Here is an 18,000-nt window from a genome sequence, read left to right on the forward strand (position 1 = left end):
TTTTAGTAGAATCCCAAACCTCTCTACGTCTGTCTGTCCGTCTGTCCCTCCTCCTCTCACCCTCTGTTTGATGCAAGGCCTCCTCTGTGGAATTATGAGGATGGCTCTATTCTCTCTCCCGCTCTCCCTGCTCCCACTCTCACCCCTCCTTCCCTCCCTCCCTCCCTCCCTCCTTCCCTCACAACTACGTCCAGCGTTCATATTATCCGCCACTCCACCACTCCCCCCCTCCCTCTCAATCTCCTAACTAAAGTCCAGTGCTTGTATCTCCTCTTATGTTGAAACACATAGTAGGAACTCACAAATATACAATAAGAGACAAGTGCAAACAGGACAGAACAGTGAGTAACAGACAAATCAGAGCAATGGAATGACAATATAGTGCAAGTGCAATGTCAGTGCAAACCCCAAACCCCAAGAGTCATTTACTAGACGGACAGCTGAGGGGAAAAAAACGGAGTCTGTGGCGGACCCTCCCAGCATTCAGCAGCTGCAGCCTCCTTCCGGAAGGAAGCAGAGTGAAGAGGCCGTGGCCCGGGTGGGAGGTGAGGGTGAGAATGATGATGATGGCGGTGTAGAAGGTCACCATCATGGTCCTCGGCAGCTTGAACTTCCTCTGCTGCCGCAGGAGAGAGAGAGAGAGTGAGAGAGAATGAATATGCATTGATTTAAAGAGCTGCATGGTGCCACTCTCTCTCCTCGCCTCTTTCTCAAACAGCATGGGAAGATAATGTCGAAGGTCATTCATCCTTCTAAAGAATGAATCCTCATCTGTGGTTTGTGGATCTAGTCATGGAAATTATCTATGATGGAAGTTTGCCATTGAACTGTTTGATCCAGAGCACCTCTGATTGGGTGGCTTGGATACCTACACAAACATGCTCTCTGTTTGAATGTCCCCCCCCCCTGCTGTTTAGAAGTTAGGGTTAGGTTCTCCTAGGCTGGAGCAGCAGGAGATGGGTGAGGAAGAGCAGACACATGCAGAGGGAGGGGATCATGGGATGGGATGGGTGGATCAGTCCTGATCGTGTTCTTGGATCACCCTTGGTTCAAGAAAGGGCAAGAGCCCTGACTCCAAAAGACAAGGAACAGAGGATCACACAGCAGCTCTGAGATACTGAGATGGGAAAGATGTTCTGGACTTCAGAGAGAGACGTCAGACCAGGGTCTTTCTTTTGTGATAAAACGGTCAAATATCAGAAATCATGGGTTGGAGATACTGTAATTGCTGCGATCAGAGGAACATAAGAAGAAATGAAAGGGGGGATGAAGAGAGAGGAGGGAGGTGGGGGGGGGGGGGGGGGTTGTGAACTGATAAGACGGTTTCAGATCACAGACAAGCCAGTAATTGGTGTTGTCTGATTTTTTTTTTCTACCTCTTGTCTTTTAGTTGTCAGTATTTATTTACTTTTGGATTTCACTGGGCATGCCCTCTGAAGAGATGGTTTGATACTACTTCTCATAACTGTCCTCACTGACTGTATGGAATGGAATGGAATGGACTTTATTTGTCATTGCTACAGTACAGGTACCAAACAACGACATTTAGGAGGGGTGGCTCCCCTGGTGTTAGGAAAGGGGGAAAAAAAAACACATTTTAGAAAAAGCATAAAATCACAAGAAGGTAAGGAGCTGGTTTACATCAATAAAGGCTATGTACACAATCCACTGTACTATACTGCACAGATAGTCAACTAGGGTTGTCATATTGCAAGTATTTTTTCACGTTATTTTAAAGTGTCACAGTTTGCAGGCTTGAAAATGTACATGTTTGTGCCTCAGCACTAGCTGCCATACAATCCGTCCGGACTGTCCTGGGCCCAGAACTTAGGCCTTTTCTGTGTTCAGGGCCTTGACGGCCCTGTGGTAGAAGCAGTTCTTCAGTCTGTTTGTCTTAGCGGCCGGGGTCCTGTACCTCCTGTTCGAGGGCAGCCTGACAAAGTGTACGTGCCCAGGGTGGGTCGGGTCCCTGGAGATCTTGGAGGCCCTCCTGAGACAGCGTGTGTTGTACAGCTCCTCCAGAGAGGGGAGGGGGGCGGCGGTGATCTTCTGTGCTGTTCTCACGACTCTCTGTAGCGCGTTTCTCTCCGCTGTTGTGCAGCTGTGGAACCAGTTGCAGATGCCGTAGGTGAGGATGCTCTCCACTGCGCCGTGGTAGAAGGCCACCAGTATCTCCTGCTTGTTGTGTTCTTTCCTGAGGCATCTCAGGGTGTATAGCCGCTGTTGTGCCCTCTTGATGGTGCCTTTTGTGTTGTCCTTCCAGGCCAGGTCATCCCGCATGTGATGTCCCAGGAATCGTAGGGTTGAGACTCTCTCCACGCTCTCTCCGTCGATGAGCAGGGGCTGGATCTCGGACTTTTTCCTCCTGAAGTCTACGATGAATTCGTACACTCTCAGGCTGGTCATGTAGATTATATATATATATATATATATACACAGTATAACATATATATATATGTGATTATATTTCTGTTGGCAATGTCTGATTATGTAAGAGTGAAGGGGTGATGAAGGAGAGGGTTGGAGAGAAGGAGATGTGGTTTAGTCCATACAATCCAATCAGAAGTGTGAGGGAAGGAGAGAAGACAATAAATAAGCAACCGAGAAAATAGAATGTCTCTTAAACCAACTAGGGTTATATCTGTGGTGATAAGCACAATCAAGAGCGAAACCATACAAACACACTTCCATCAGGCACACTATGGTTAGATTGGGTAAATGTACTGTAGTGCATGTTATTGTCTGTCCTACCCACCTCACTTAGCAATCTTGGCAATGTTCTGGATCCTCTATGCAGCCAATAGCCATCTACACTGCCACCAGGAAGTATTCAGACCACTACACTTTTTCCACATTTTGTTGTGTTATAGACTCAATTTAAAATAGATTCATTTAAAAATAATTTGCCATCAATCCACACACAATACCCCAGAATGACAAAGCGAAAACAGTTTTTTTTAGGTATTTCTGTATTTCAATTTGAATACATTTACAGAAATGTCAAACAACGTGTTTTCACTTTGTCATTATTATCATTAATATTATTATTATTATTATTAATAATAATAACTTACATTTATATAGCGCCTTTCACAAACCCAAGGTCGCTTTACAAGGAAATGAGACAAACAGAACAGAGCCAGAGAGACAAACACACAAAACAAGAAACAGTAAAACAGCTAGAAGGGTAAGACCGGAAGAATGAACTAATAAGCTGACATGCAGACTACAGGTTGAATGAATGAATGGTTAATAGGTGGGGTCATTCTGGTTAATAGGTGGGGTCATTCTGGTTAATAGGTGGGGTCATTCTGGTTAATAGGTGGGGTCATTCTGGTTAATAGGTGGGGTCATTCTGGTTAATAGGTGGGGTCATTCTGGTTAATAGGTGGGGTCATTCTGGTTAATAGGTGGGGTCATTCGGGGGTATTGTGTGTGGATTGATGGCAAATTCTTTTAATTTAATCCATTTTAAATGTAGTCTATAACACAACAAAATGTGGAAAAAGTGAAAGGGGAATGAATATTGAATATATATGAATATTTCCAGAAGGCAGTGTATGTGCCATATACAGTACAGTTCCTAAAAAACTATGGGTGGGCCAATCATGGGTAAGTATAGTAAGTATAGGCCAATCATGGGTAAGTATAGTAAGTATAGGCCAATCATGGGTAAGTATAGTAAGTATAGGCCAATCATGGGTAAGTATAGTAAGTATAGGCCAATCATGGGTAAGTATAGTAAGTATAGGCCAATCATGGGTAAGTATAGTAAGTAGGCCACTCCTGAATTAACTTCTATACTTATCTTCTGAGTAACAATGAATCATTTCCTTACACCAAGGTCATAGGGTTAACGACACTGAAACCACAATAGCTTCAAACAGCTCAAAGACTTCCCATCATTAGTATTGTACAACATGATCCTGGCGAGTCGAGTGTTGAGGTATTTAGTCTTTGCCCCCCCCCATCATCACCTGCTCCCCAAGCAGAGTGTGGCCCGTCCAGGCAGAGGAGGGGTGTTCCTGTGCGGCCTGGAAGCAGGATATCCTACGCGGGTCGGTCCAGTATTAACCGTCCCCCTCCTTGTCCCCCTGTTCAGCTCTTTAACTCAGGACATGGAGCAAGTAGCTGTTTAAGAGCATACTTCACAGTGGAGACCGATGCTAGATGGGTGGATGTGTGTGCTTGTTCTTTATGTGGCCTTTTTATTTACCCCCCCTGCTCACACTGGTGTGTGTGTGTGTGTTAGTTTGTCTCACACTGGTGTGTGTGTGTTAGGTTGTCTCACACTGGTGTGTGTGTGTTAGGTTGTCTCACACTGGTGTGTGTGTGTGTTAGGTTGTTTCACACTGGTGTGTGTGTGTTAGGTTGTCTCACACTGGTGTGTGTGTGTGTTAGGTTGTCTCACACTGGTGTGTGTGTGTGTTAGGTTGTCTCACACTGGTGTGTGTGTGTTAGTTTGTCTCACACTGGTGTGTGTGTGTGTTAGGTTGTCTCACACTGGTGTGTGTGTGTTAGGTTGTCTCACACTGGTGTGTGTGTGTTAGTTTGTTTCATGAAGTGGCTTGATTGTGTTTGATCAATCAGCAGGTCATTGTGGGAGGGTGTGTGTAATTGATTATTTCAGAAAGCAGCAATAGTAGTCCATTCTTCCTAAGGGTTGTTAAATCCCCACATTGTCATTGGATCTTGTGTGTGCTGCTCCCTGCTATTTCCTGGAGGGCTATCTGTGTGGTGTTTCTGTTAGTTCGGCCTCCTTCCTTAGTTTACCTTGGATGGGATTCGCTTGCCGAGTCTGTGGAAACTTTTCGATCAACAGCTTCACAGCTTTTTTTTTGACACGTACACCAAACAAAAACAAACTGATAATTGAGGATTTGAATGAGGACACTCAAATGAGTGCCAAATATATGTTACAGCCAAGCCAAGTAATATCCTCTGTTATTGTATAGGGGCCCGTGTGTAAATAAACCCAGGGCAGAACATGGTGAGGTTTGTTGTAACGTCCCCTGGCACCCACACCAGCGGTCAGCCAGCCTCAGGCAGGAAGGAGATAAAGATGAGCTGGACCTTCAACAACAACGAACACACAGCTAACTGGAGCTGTTCCCTCTCTAACATCTCTAATGTTCAGCTGAAATGTAACAGCTGTAATGTAACAGCTCTAATGTTCAGCTCTAATGTAACAGCTGTAATGTAACAGCTGTAATGTAACAGCTGTAATGTAACAGCTCTAATGTTCAGCTGTAATGTAACATCTCTAATGTTCAGCTGAAATGTAACATCTCTAATGTTCAGCTGAAATGTAACAGCTGTAATGTAACAGCTGTAATGTAACAGCTCTAATGTTCAGCTCTAATGTAACAGCTGTAATGTAACAGCTGTAATGTAACAGCTCTAATGTTCAGCTGTAATGTAACAGCTGTAATGTTCAACGCTCCACACTGAAGGCAGCAAGTCCTCCTGTACGTCAACTGCCATGGTGTAATGACCTCCTGCTCCATCTTACATTCAGACTGATAAAAGTGATTCTGATTAGCAATAAAATATTATTTTATGGTTTTAATACCCAAAGAGAGAAGACATTCAGAAGTGGCTTATTTAGTAAATGTCATCTTTAAGGTGAATAACTACACACGGTTTTGGGTTTATCAAAAGCGTTTATTATTAATAGTCATAGTAATGTCACACAAATTCACAAAGTGTTTAAGACATGTCTGGCTCAGTTTGTTGTGTATGTGTATGTGTGTGTGTACATATGTGTGTGTGTGTGTGTGTGTGTGTGTGAATTTTCTAAACAGTGCAGTTTTAAATAAATGACCACAAAAAGAAAGAGAAAGGAAAGGTATATTGCAAGAGGAAAAATAGAATTCTCATTTGAAAAAGAAACAAAAGAAGTAGTTCAAAGAGAACTTTAGCACCTTCTATCCCATAATCATATACAACAGATTATAATAATATTTTAAAATCATCAATTTCATCTAAAGCCCCTACGGATAAAAACAAAATTACGATTTCTCAAAAAAAGGTACGGAAAATGTAGTTTTGTTTTTTCAAGCATACAAAGACATTATTCCATTAGTCAACTCTACATCAGCTGTGTTCTAGCATCTACAGGGAAGGTGAAGTTATATTCATTAAAGAGATCATTTATATATACCAGGAGGGGTCAGGAGGGCAAGCACCAGAGAACCATCAGCCTCTCATACACTGACCCCAGGTCAGTTGGTACGGAGGAATCATCAGAATCACCATTACAAAACCTTTCAGACTTGTACAACCAGAATAAAAAAGGGGAGAACATTGGTATCCAATAAATAGAAGAAACATTTTAAATAAAAAACAAGATGTACAATGTAAAATCCAGAAAATAATAAATCTGTTTAGAGCAAACATCGGAGGTATGACACAATTACAGCAAATGAAAACATGATCATTATGAAGCCAAATGGAAGAACAACACATGACCTGATGTAGTCCTATAGAGGTGTGACTGACAATTGAATCTTTTTCTCAAAAAGTAAATAAAATTATAATTTGTAAAAACACAAGATTTACAACACATACTAGATTCTGAAAGACAAATAAAAACAAAAACAAAGTCTTTAAAACCCGTATGTTTTGAAGCATTCCAAACAATTGTATTTTTTAAATTCTTAATGCTTTAGAAAAATGTTCATATCTCTATTATTAGTATTTTTCATCTCATCTCTTTTCTAAATACAAGTCACAAGGCCAATGTGGTATATATCTAGGCTGATCTAGTTTAAAAAACAATAAATTATTTAAAAAAACAGCACCCCACAAAAAATACAAACAGCATTTACAAATTTCAGTATTCAAGACGACAAAAAAAAAAAGAACCATTCGGAAATAACAAAAACATGCCATTGAGACCGCCAACCGTCAGTTGCTTGTTCAATGGCAGCACCAACTGCCTTCCATTTCAAGTCCTCCATAACCAGTGACGGGTCGAAAGCACCATCAAGTGTAAACTGGCGTTTTATTGGCGGTTTGGTATTGTAAACAGGTGATGAGTAAACTGGTTGTCAATTGGCTGTTCGGCAAAAAATTTGCAGTAGTAGTAGTAGTAGTAATAATACAAATATTTAAATAATGAAGCAAAACTTAAAAACAAAGTCAAAAGGTGTGTTTGTCCTGGCTAGCAGGAGTTTTGGTTATGGCTGTGAGACATGGGGGAGGGGGGGGGAGAGAGCTGGATCACCGGGTGCTGGGGGCTGCAGTCTGAGGAGAGAAGACAGCAGGATGAGACGTTCAGATCATCAGTTATAGTGTAGTGATGAGACAGGCTGGATGGATGTTCAGATCATCAGTTATAGTGTAGTGATGAGACAGGCTGGATGGATGTTCAGATCATCAGTTATAGTGTAGTGATGAGACAGGCTGGATGGACGTTCAGATCATCAGTTATAGTGTAGTGATGAGACAGGCTGGATGGATGTTCAGATCATCAGTTATAGTGTAGTGATGAGACAGGCTGGATGGATGTTCAGATCATCAGTTATAGTGTAGTGATGAGACAGGCTGGATGGATGTTCAGATCATCAGTTATAGTGTAGTGATGAGACAGGCTGGATGGATGTTCAGATCATCAGTTATAGTGTAGTGATGAGACAGGCTGGATGGATGTTCAGATCATCAGTTATAGTGTAGTGATGAGACAGGCTGGATGGATGTTCAGATCATCAGTTATAGTGTAGTGATGAGACAGGCTGGATGGATGTTCAGATCATCAGTTATAGTGTAGTGATGAGACAGGCTGGATGGACGTTCAGATCATCAGTTATAGTGTAGTGATGAGACAGGCTGGATGGATGTTCAGATCATCAGTTATAGTGTAGTGATGAGACAGGCTGGATGGACGTTCAGATCATCAGTTATAGTGTAGTGATGAGACAGGCTGGATGGATGTTCAGATCATCAGTTATAGTGTAGTGACCACTCGCTAGAGTCAGGACATTCATAATTCACGGCGTTCCAGCCATGTGTAAGCACTGTTGTTATGTTTATGGGTACTACATCACCCATGCTTCTTAGCGGGTGATGACGTAATATAAGTGGGACGGAGGAGAGTGAATGTGGTTGTTGTCAGTACGTGTGTGAAAATAAAGTGGATGTTTTTTTTCTATCGGCAAAATGACTACGTTTGTCCTGTTATTGCCGTCACTCCTACAATAGTTTGTTTATCAACCCTCTTAAGGACAAACTGGTTAAGTGTGTGTGTGTGTAACTGCATTAGTTCCATGTACAGTGCATGTAGAAAGCCATCATACCCCTTCACCTTTTCCACATTTTGTTGTGTTATAGACTCAATTTAATAACTTAATAATAAAAAAAATAGTAAATCCACACACATTGATGAATGTTTTATCACATTTGCTGAGTAATGACAATGACATCCTAATCTACACAGTGAGTTGGTAATGACATCCTAAGATGATATTCCTAAAATAATATTCATTGCAAAATTAAGAGTGTCATTGCAAAGGGTATGAATACCTATGCACATGAGGTATTTCTGTGTTTAAATTTGAATAAATGTGCAGATTTCTTTTTAAATTGAATCCATTTTAAATGGAGTCTATGACACTCTGTACAACATGTGGAAAAAGTGAAGTGACTTTCTATAGGCACTGTATGAGGGAGAACATGTTTTTCTTCAATTTCAGTGCGTGCATGTTTCTAAACAGATAGATAGTGTGTGTGTGTGTGTGTGTGTGTGTGTTCTCACCAGGTTGAAGGTGTCGTAGGTGGTCATGAGCTCCTCCATGCGGTACTGCTCCAACACCACCACGTTGGAGAGGCTGGGGTTGCGCTTCCGGGCACAGTCCTCACAGTGCACCACATAGGTCTTCCTGCTGCCCGTCTCACTGGTCACAAACAGCAGGTCAAACACCTCCACCTGGACACACACAGGACAACACCACACACAGGTTACGGTAGTCTTGGCATACGGAATTGAAAAAGAAGAGAGCGCACACCGCAGAAAACTTGGGCGAGGTGCTGGCGACGGAGCAGAATACTATAGAATGAAGTAGAAGCCGCACACTCTAGTTCCAGATGCAAAAGTGTATTTTTATTGACAACGGTTTGGGCCGTAGCCTTTGTCAACTTGAGCGGCTTCTCCTTCATTCTACAGTAGTCTTGGCATACAGTCATAGTTCCCAGTGTTTAAGTGCAGGGTCTTGACTTGACACACAGAACAAGAGAACATAATTGCTATGCGCTTAGCCGCACAGAGGAATGTTACGGTGAAGTGCCATGCACTGATATGATCACAGATCGATGTAAAGGACAGAGTTTCAGGGTCATATTAGTCCAAAACGTTAGATTTAAGGCAAAATGGAGACCGTAGGGGAGGACTCACGTCACACTCGTTGCAGTAGTAGGCTGGCTCATCCTTCACACGGCTCTGGTAGGAGATCTTCTTCCCTGCTGCCACCAGCTGGTCTCTCAGGATCTGGATGTGCTTGATGGACTGCAGGAGGCAGTGTCTGAGAGAGAGAGAGAGAGACAAGAGAGAGAGAGAGACAAGAGAGAGAGAGAGAGAGAGAGAGAGCGAGAGAGAGAGAGAGAGAGAGAGAGAGAGAGAGAGAGAGAAGAGAGAGGTCTGAGGTGAGTGTGAGTGGACTGGAACAGCAGTTCAATTTACAATGGATTTACTTAAGCTTCAGCCATCAACATGAATCCAGTCATGGGCCTGTATGTCTCTCACATGGCACTAAACCCTCAATGGAGGATCAGGGAACATTTCTGACCCAAAATACATACACAGGCTTGGGTGGCTTTATGGTTAAACCGAAAACCTCAGTTCATAAAAATAGTAACGTTTTTTGTAAATACAGTAAGAGTGTCCCTCTTCCCCTCCACTTCCTCTTCCATTCACACGTGACTTCCGTGACTGTCACACGCATGTTTACAACTGTCAACAAAACGTAACATTCTAGCTACGTTCTGTACTCTGTAATTCTCGCCGATATACGAGGGACATTGGATTACTATTTTGGCCTATTGTTTTTTCATTAAACTTTTTACACCTGAGGACCTAACAACCGGTGAACTATACCAAACTTGACGCAAAGGAGACAGACAATGTGACTTAACACAGGTGTGTGATATGATGGAACAGCGGAAAATGTTCTATTAAGAGCTGTTGGAACAATATTGCAATAACAGTGTTTCCCCTAACATTGCCGTGCCGTCCCCCGAACGGAACCCCCCGCCCCCCCAAGAAAGAGGAATTGTTACGGACGTAGACACCAAACATCTGACAAGCAGGCTAAAATTCAAACCCGAATCTGGCGAGTGGCAAGCCCATGGTTTGTAACATGGTTTGTACATGGTTTGTAACATGGTTTGTACATGGTTTGTAACGTTAGTCCGCCAGTAGTCTCGCATAGCCAGAACTATCTCCACACTTCGCTTCGCGCTGGAGAATAATACAAGATTGTGCGCGAGTGTGCGCGCGCGACGCGAGAGTTTTTGCAGGGTGAGATGTCTGCAGATGGAAAGTAAGCAAGTTGAAACGTTAGCAAATATAATTGCTGAGTGTTCTGACAGAGAAAGTTGGTTCAAATTGGTCGTTATTATTGTGACTAGAAAGTGTCTGATTATAGTTCCATGGTGTGTAAATAGTGTCAAAGAACTAGCAAGCTAGCTAGCTAGCTCAGAGGTGATGAGATCAGCTAGTCTGCTGCACACATGCCAGCTAGAGCTAACTGGATGCACTTTATTCTTTTACTTAAAGTAGATATACTATCTTTCTTATTCTGCTAGAATTGGGCTTTATGGTAATACCATAATAGCATATTTACAGTACATGGACAGTGGATTGAAGCATTGGAAATGTCTGTTTTTTTTATAGTTGGACAATTTTTTTCAGGTGAGAGTAAAGTCAAAATGACATTATCTGACTGCATTGCCCACAGCAATCCAATATTCAATTATAATTATGTTATACATTGATATGGATCAATTTATACCTCTTATTAGATTATAAATACTCTGGTTGTTATGTTTGCCTTTTGGTTGACAGCAAAAGAGGGAGAGAGGAGGATAGAGAGGGAGAGAAGGAGAGAGAGCAGGATGGTGTCGGCATACCAGAGAGAGAGACAGCAAGAACCAGGTGAGAAAGTGGGGACAGGTAGTCAAGACCACATAAGTAAGTAGCCTTGAGAACCGATGGTTCTCGAGCCTAATGGCCCATAGGGCAGGAGCCTATCTCCTGTTTCCGTAGCGTGAGGCGGCTTAATGTACAGGTTAGTACACCCCCTGGACATGACGCTGGTATGTCGCAGGGTCTCACCCCCCGGGGTCCATGCCACCCCCCCCAAGGCAGCAAACCTAGGGGAAACACTGAATAATATAGCAATATAGCTTTATATAGCAATACCGGTGACGCTTTCTAACGATAATGACCAGGCAAACAACAAGACTTTACCGTGCGTGCCCTGCTGAAGCCTGCACAAAACATGCTTGTTCTTCTGTCCAAAAACCTAGAATAGGCTTGAAGAACAGCCTAACGTTGTAGTATAGGCATTTATGTCCAATTACGTTACTGCTGTTTTTGTTATTTTGTTGTTATTTGATAAGCCTACTGGAGATTACAGGCACATTTTTGTCTTTGTGTGAAAATAATAATGATACTCAAAACCGCGATTTAACCGTAAATCACAGATTTATTTGGGGACGGTTTATCGGTATCAAAAATTGGAAACCGCCCAAGCCTAGTGGTCAATGACCACTGTATGTTCAAACGGCATATCCATCATCAGTCAGTCATTGGTTCAGTCAGCCCTCACCTGATCATCTTGTAGGTGTCAGGGTCAGAGACTCACCTGATCATCTTGTAGGTGTCCGGGTCCGAGACCTTGACGGTGCGGGCCACATTCCAGGACACGTGGATCATGGGAACAATGGACTTGACATTCTTGACCTCGTTCCACTCGAACCTCTCCAGAGCCAGCTGGTACTGGTAGGCTGCAAGGAGCACAGCATACAGGAGCTCAACCAGACGCACCTCACTAAACACTACACACTGGAGGAGCTTCAACACAAGATAATAATTCTAATAATAATAATAATAATAAATTAGACGTATATAGTGCTGTTCTAGACACTCAAAGACGCTTTACAAACTGAAAAGATTGAGTAGTAATAATAAAAAGAAACAAAAGAAAAATAAAACAAAGTATATATAAGATTTCAGGCGGAGAAGCGGCGAACAAGCAACGCCAGTGTCCTCTCTCAACCGGCAAAATAATAATGATATTTTTGGGACGGTTGGGAATTTGGGGACGGTTTATCTGTATAAAAAATGGGAAACCACCCAAGCCTAGTGTTCAATGACCACTGTGTGTTCAAATGGCATATTCATCATCAGTCAGTCAGTACAATACAAGATAAGCCTGTAGTGGGTCATCTGGATGTTAGGCCTGTCTTCCACCTGAAGTACAAGAACCAGAATCTACAGATATGGACTACTGCTGGCAAATGAATACCAGTTAGTTCCCAGTAAACGTCCAAATCTCTAACCATCAGATGAGGTGAAGTGAAAGTTGGGGCAGATGAGGTACGCGGCGGGTCAGAGTGAGGGGCGTAGAGGAACTCACAGTTGAGTGGTCCGACGTTCCAGGCGATGTTGTTGCACCAGCCCACAGCCTGGACCCAGTGGACCGTCCCTGCGTTGATCCACACCAGGTCGCCCGGCCGCTGGATGAAGCGGTACACTGGGATGTTGGTCTTCAGTAGGTCCTCCAGGACGGGCCACCAGGAGCCCGTCAGGTAGTCCACACCATGCCTTAGGGAGAGGGGAGGGGGGGGGCATGGTTAAACCTTCTGGAGTAGCATATGGAGAATGGTTATCAGGATTCCCACACCTTCTGAAACATCAAATTCAAGCACCTTTCAAGGACTTTCAAGACTCAATTCCCTCAAATTCAAGGACCCAACACGGCATAGTTTGAGACAGATCTAGATGAGAATTTATATAATAGGAACTATCCGTTCACAGACAACAATTAAAAAGAGAGGCTTGAACGTGTGAACACTAGATGGTCTCTTGCCTTCTCTACCACAGCACAGCAAAACAATACTTTGTGAAATATGTGTTATGTTAAGCAATACAGAGACTTATTTACTAGTTGACGAGCTAAGTAAAACATTTTAATATATATTTAATATATATATTATATATTTTTTAGAGAGAGAGAGAGAGAGAGGGGAATTCAAGCTTCACTTTCAATGACCCATGTCTATTTTCAAAAACTTGAGAAAAGAATTTGAGAATTTCTTTTTCTCAAATTCACAAACTTTCAAGGACCCGTGGGAACCCTGCATATATATATATATATAGCTACATATGAAGAGATGAGGAAGCTAGTAGAAGTGAAGGTCAGACCGTTTCTGAGGAGAAGTGAAGGTAGACAAGCGTGACGCTACCCATATCAATAATGTGTTCAGTCTGCATCGTCTAGGTTGGGTATCTACTACGTTGGGAAAGCCTCCTCACTCACTTCTCACAGAAGTCGCTGATGGCCTGCCAGTAGTTCTCGTGCACAGAGAACCACTCGCAGTCCCCGGGGCCGATGTTGATGTTGACAGAGCAGAAGTTGTTGTTCTCTTGATGGCCTGTGGGAGGAAGAGGACACTCAGGTCAATATCCATTTCTATAAAGCTTATTGCCATCTGTAAAATTCCATCCTACTCTACAAGCTCCCACGTGGAATGGACCTATTATCGCTAAGCCACACCCGTTTGAAAACTCTGACAAACAAACAACCCTTCACTGACGGTGACTGACTGACCGACCGTGACTGAATGACATTCAATGACTTACAATGGCGGGGGTTGGCACATTTCTGATTTACCACAGCAAGTAATAGACGTGTTTTTTTTTTAAAGATTTCACCATCAGATATTAGCGAGTTGTTTGTCCGAGTTTTCTGCCTGTAGTGACTTTTGCTGTGATATGATTGGACAATTCCTATTTTGGGGTGTGCCTTAGCGATAGGTCAGCCATTCACATGAGAGTATACACATTCTTGCCACATCTCTCCCTCATAATGCCCTCACACACACACACACACACACACACACACACACACACACACGGTGACAAGAGAGCCTTACCAGGCGTGCGGCTGCCGGGGACCTTCATGTATAGCTGGACAGTGTTCATGCCCAGGATGGTGTGGCCCACATGACTCAGCATGTTACCGTTGGACGCCACACGCATGAAGGCTGGCAGCTTCTGCAGCTCCTGCAGCTGGGGCTTCCACCTGATCACACACACACACACACAGACACACACACACACACACACACACACACACACACACATACATACATACACACAGACACACACACACACAGACACACACACAGCAATGGGCAGGGTTACTGTCTGAATCCAACCATAGGTTAACCTAAAAATACCAACACACCTTTTCTTTGAATATTTTTATTAACCAAGCTTACCTTTTGGAGTCTGACAGGTCGATGTTGGTGCCAAACTTAATGATCTTCCCCACTGATTTCTGCTCAGTACTGGGGATGGGAAACAGAATCACATTATGATCATGAACACATTCAATATCTCCAATTAAATAGACAGAAGTTTTTATCTGGTGTGTGTGTGTGTGTGTGTGTGTGTGTGTGTGTGTGTGTGTGTGTGTGTGTGTGTGTGTGTGTGTGTGTGTGTGTGTACACACATACCTGCCACTGGTAGCTGAGGGGTCTTTGTTTGCCGTCTCCTCTTTGCTGATGGCTGCCTTCTTGTCTTCATCATCTTCATCATCCTCCTCCACATCACTGCCCTTGTCCTCCTGAAGACACAAATGAAGCCAGGGACCTTAGAGTTCAGGTGGCCTAGTTCACAGTTCACCATATGAGACACTGAAGAGTCAAGTGTCAGTAGGGCCTCAGATCACTGAGCAATATTCTTCCATAACAACCAAAACACCGAATACAGATCAACAGATTTTCAATCAACAACATCATACGGAAATACAGTTCTCTGAAATGTAAGAGGTGACAGGTGAGTGTGTGAGAGGTGTGTGTGTGTGTGTGTGTGTGTGTGTGTGTGTGTGTGTGTGTGCGAGGCTGAGAGAGAGAGAGAGACTGATGGTGAGGTGGTCCGTACCTGCAGGCTCTCCTGGAAGCTGGAGGCCTGGTACTGGGCGTACTTGGCGATGGTGGTGTGTGAGCGGCTGCTCTCGCAGGGCCAGGTCTGACCCGTCCCGGCGGAGTCCCAGTTCTCGTCAGCGGGTTGCTGCACCTGCGTCCTCACCTCCACCGCATGCTCAGAGTTAGCATCTACCAGGGACTTGGTGGAGAACAGGCCCAAGTCTGAGGGGGAGGAGGGGGGGAGGAGGAGGGGGTCACACAGGGGTTAAATACAGTCATATTGACAGCACGCATGTTATGTAAGGCCAAGGAATGCCACAAAGTCAAAATGCAATTATGATGCTTTTTTGGATGTGTGTGTGTGTGTGTGTGTGTGTGTGTGTGTGTGTGTGTGTGTGTGTCGGAAAGGGTTGGGGGTATGGCCTCCTCCTCCAGACAGTCAACTCACTGAGGCGTAGAGATCCAGCCAGGCCTCGGATGACGGTGACGGGGTTCTTGGGGTCGGAGCAGAACTGCTGCAGGACCGGGGAGAAGGCATCTCTCTTACTCTCCAGCTGGGGGAGGGGAGGGGGGGCGGGGGGTTAAGTTGAATTTAATGTTTCACACTTATCAGACATCATACTCATCATCCGATACTCAACGGTCGTTGTTCAATCTCATTGTTCTCATGGCAACTGGCTCAGCAATAAGAACTCCACAGCAGTGTTGTATTATTCAATGACCTGTAGTACAGTTTATTGCCATAAGAGGGCAGTATAAGCCCGTGCAACATTGTTATGGTTTAAGGCCATAGAGATTCAGGGAGTGATATGATGGTTAGTGACTTCATAACAACAACAACAACACATATTATTTGCCTTTCAAGGCACTCAAGGTCGCCGTACATATATACAAACTGGTAATGGACTTACATAGATGCTGGGTGTCGGGGGGTAGAGTTTCTCCCTGGGGAGGGGCTGCTCTGTGCTCATGATAGGCTTGACAGAGAAGGCGGGAAGGAGGTAGGACTCCCGGAACTTCCCCTTCACCCTCGCACCCCTGTGACAACAAAGACCACATGTTACACTTACACAGCCATAAGCAATAGCAACAAAACACTAAATCCATCCATTTTATATTGTGTACATTTACTTTGTAATGACGTTGTATTACGTTTGTCATAATGTCCAGGTAATAACAAAATAATGATTAAACCTTTATACTACTACTACTACTACTACTACTACTTTTTTGATTGATTGAAAACTTTATTAGAAGGTTTGCAGAAGTAGGTACATGAAAGTACATATTACATACAAGGTCAAACTAAAAGGATAAAAACCCAAGAAAGCCACTGGCTTATTTCAATTGGGGTCCTTGATTTTCAATACTACTGCTGCTGCTGCTGCTGCTGTATCTGCAGCTTCAGTTTTCGTCACCCTCCCTCCTCTCTCTCCATACTCACTTGCAGGCCCTGATGACCTCGCTGGCCGTGTTCTTAATGCTGATCTCCTCCAGAGGGATCCTCTTCTCCTCCACCTCGGACGCGATGAACGTCTCCCTGTCTCCGCTCTCCACCTTGATCAGGCGGATCTTCAGCTCCTTGGGAGGCCCATCCGACAGGGCCTTGAGTCTCAGGAAGTCTGCCGGGCCCAGGGCGGAGCCTGCCATGTCGGAGGAGTCCCCGGGACTCTCCTCTCCTCCGCTGCTCCTGGAGGCCCACTCCCCTGGCTCCCCCTCGCTGGTGGACCCTGCCCCCGCAGTCTCCTTCCTCCTCTTCCTCTCCGCGTCGCTCTCCCGGATCTCCTTGCTCTGGAGGTTTCCCAGGATCCTCCGGTCCTTCCTCTCCTTGTGCCTTTTGCTGGAGCCGGAGCTCAAATGGGAGGAGGAAGAGGAGGAGGAAGAGGAGGAGAAGAACATCTCTCGCTTTTCCCTGTGCTTTTTCTTCCTTTCTTTCCTCTCCTCGTGCTTCTTGCTACTGCTGCTGTGACCGCCGCCACCGCCGTGTTTCTGCTTCTTCTCCTTCTCTCGCTCTCTCTCTCTGTGTCTCTCTCGGTCCTCTTCCCTCTCTCTCTCGGGCTTGCGCCTCTCCTCCTGTTTGACCTCGGCCTTGGGCCGGTCCGAGCCGCTCTTGCTGGGGAGGCAGTGGCGGTTCAGCATGACCTCGCAGCTCCGGCCCAGCTCGGCCAGAGACGACTCGGAGATGGTGGTCAGCTTGGTCTCCTCCTTGGGCTCCACTTTCACGGGCTCTGTGGAACAATTCGATTCCTCCCCTCCAAAGTGGATCCTCGTCTCCGTCATCTCCCTGCCCTCCCTCCAGATGTCGATGTCTGGTTTTTCCACCTTCACCTTCCTGTTCTCTGCCCAGCTAGAAGGGGAGTGCGGGCGGGACTTGAGGGGCGGGGCGGACGTAGGGGAGGTCAATCCCGGGTGAGCGGCGGAGTCCGAGGTAGGGGAGGTGCTGTGCTGCTGTCGGCAGATGTCAGGGCCCAGGGAGAGGGAGGAGGAGTACTTAACTCCACACAGAGCGGAAGGCGGGGGTCTGCCGAACGGACCGCCCCTGTATGCGTACTTCTGGCTCCCCGGAACGGAGGACTTGAACACACTGCTGACCCCTGTCTGGTGCAGGTGGGGTCTCTGCGGCGGAGGAGAGCCGGAGGGCATCTCCGTCTCCTCTTCCTCCTCCTCCTCGTCACACTCGCTCTTGGCGGGCTCCGGGAGGCCGTAGAGCTTGGCCAGGTCGCTGTGGCGGTAACTATGGTAACTGGTCCCCGTCAGCCCCTCCAGACAGCGCTTGGGGTGGACCGAGGCGGGCGGCTTGTTCGGCAGGGAGGCATGCGGCTTGAGGCTCTCCTCCTCGCCCTCCTCGAG

The 18,000-nt window shown here is 45.1% G+C and overlaps 1 protein-coding gene across 1 annotated transcript in view; it reads right to left on the reverse strand.

The window, feature by feature from the left end:
- Positions 1–7,016: 7,016 nt before the first annotated feature.
- The window catches only part of kdm6ba (lysine (K)-specific demethylase 6B, a), a gene marked incomplete at its 5' end in the record, with an annotated part of 16,878 nt that continues 5,894 nt past the window's right edge, over positions 7,017–18,000 (reverse strand). Inside the window, 13 exons of the mRNA XM_080547387.1 lie at positions 7,017–7,248; positions 8,756–8,926; positions 9,392–9,518; positions 11,862–12,003; positions 12,636–12,823; positions 13,539–13,653; positions 14,155–14,303; positions 14,503–14,571; positions 14,740–14,849; positions 15,167–15,372; positions 15,599–15,704; positions 16,062–16,188; positions 16,595–17,991. Of these exons, the coding sequence (XP_080403513.1) occupies positions 7,225–7,248; positions 8,756–8,926; positions 9,392–9,518; positions 11,862–12,003; positions 12,636–12,823; positions 13,539–13,653; positions 14,155–14,303; positions 14,503–14,571; positions 14,740–14,849; positions 15,167–15,372; positions 15,599–15,704; positions 16,062–16,188; positions 16,595–17,991 (2,931 nt within the window). The 3' untranslated portion in view covers positions 7,017–7,224. The remainder of the gene's footprint in view (positions 7,249–8,755; positions 8,927–9,391; positions 9,519–11,861; positions 12,004–12,635; positions 12,824–13,538; positions 13,654–14,154; positions 14,304–14,502; positions 14,572–14,739; positions 14,850–15,166; positions 15,373–15,598; positions 15,705–16,061; positions 16,189–16,594; positions 17,992–18,000) is intronic.

The sequence above is a fragment of the Nansenia antarctica genome (genome assembly GCF_963989245.1).
Source record: "Nansenia antarctica genome assembly, chromosome: 17".
In the NCBI taxonomy this organism is placed as follows: domain Eukaryota; kingdom Metazoa; phylum Chordata; class Actinopteri; order Argentiniformes; family Microstomatidae; genus Nansenia; species Nansenia antarctica.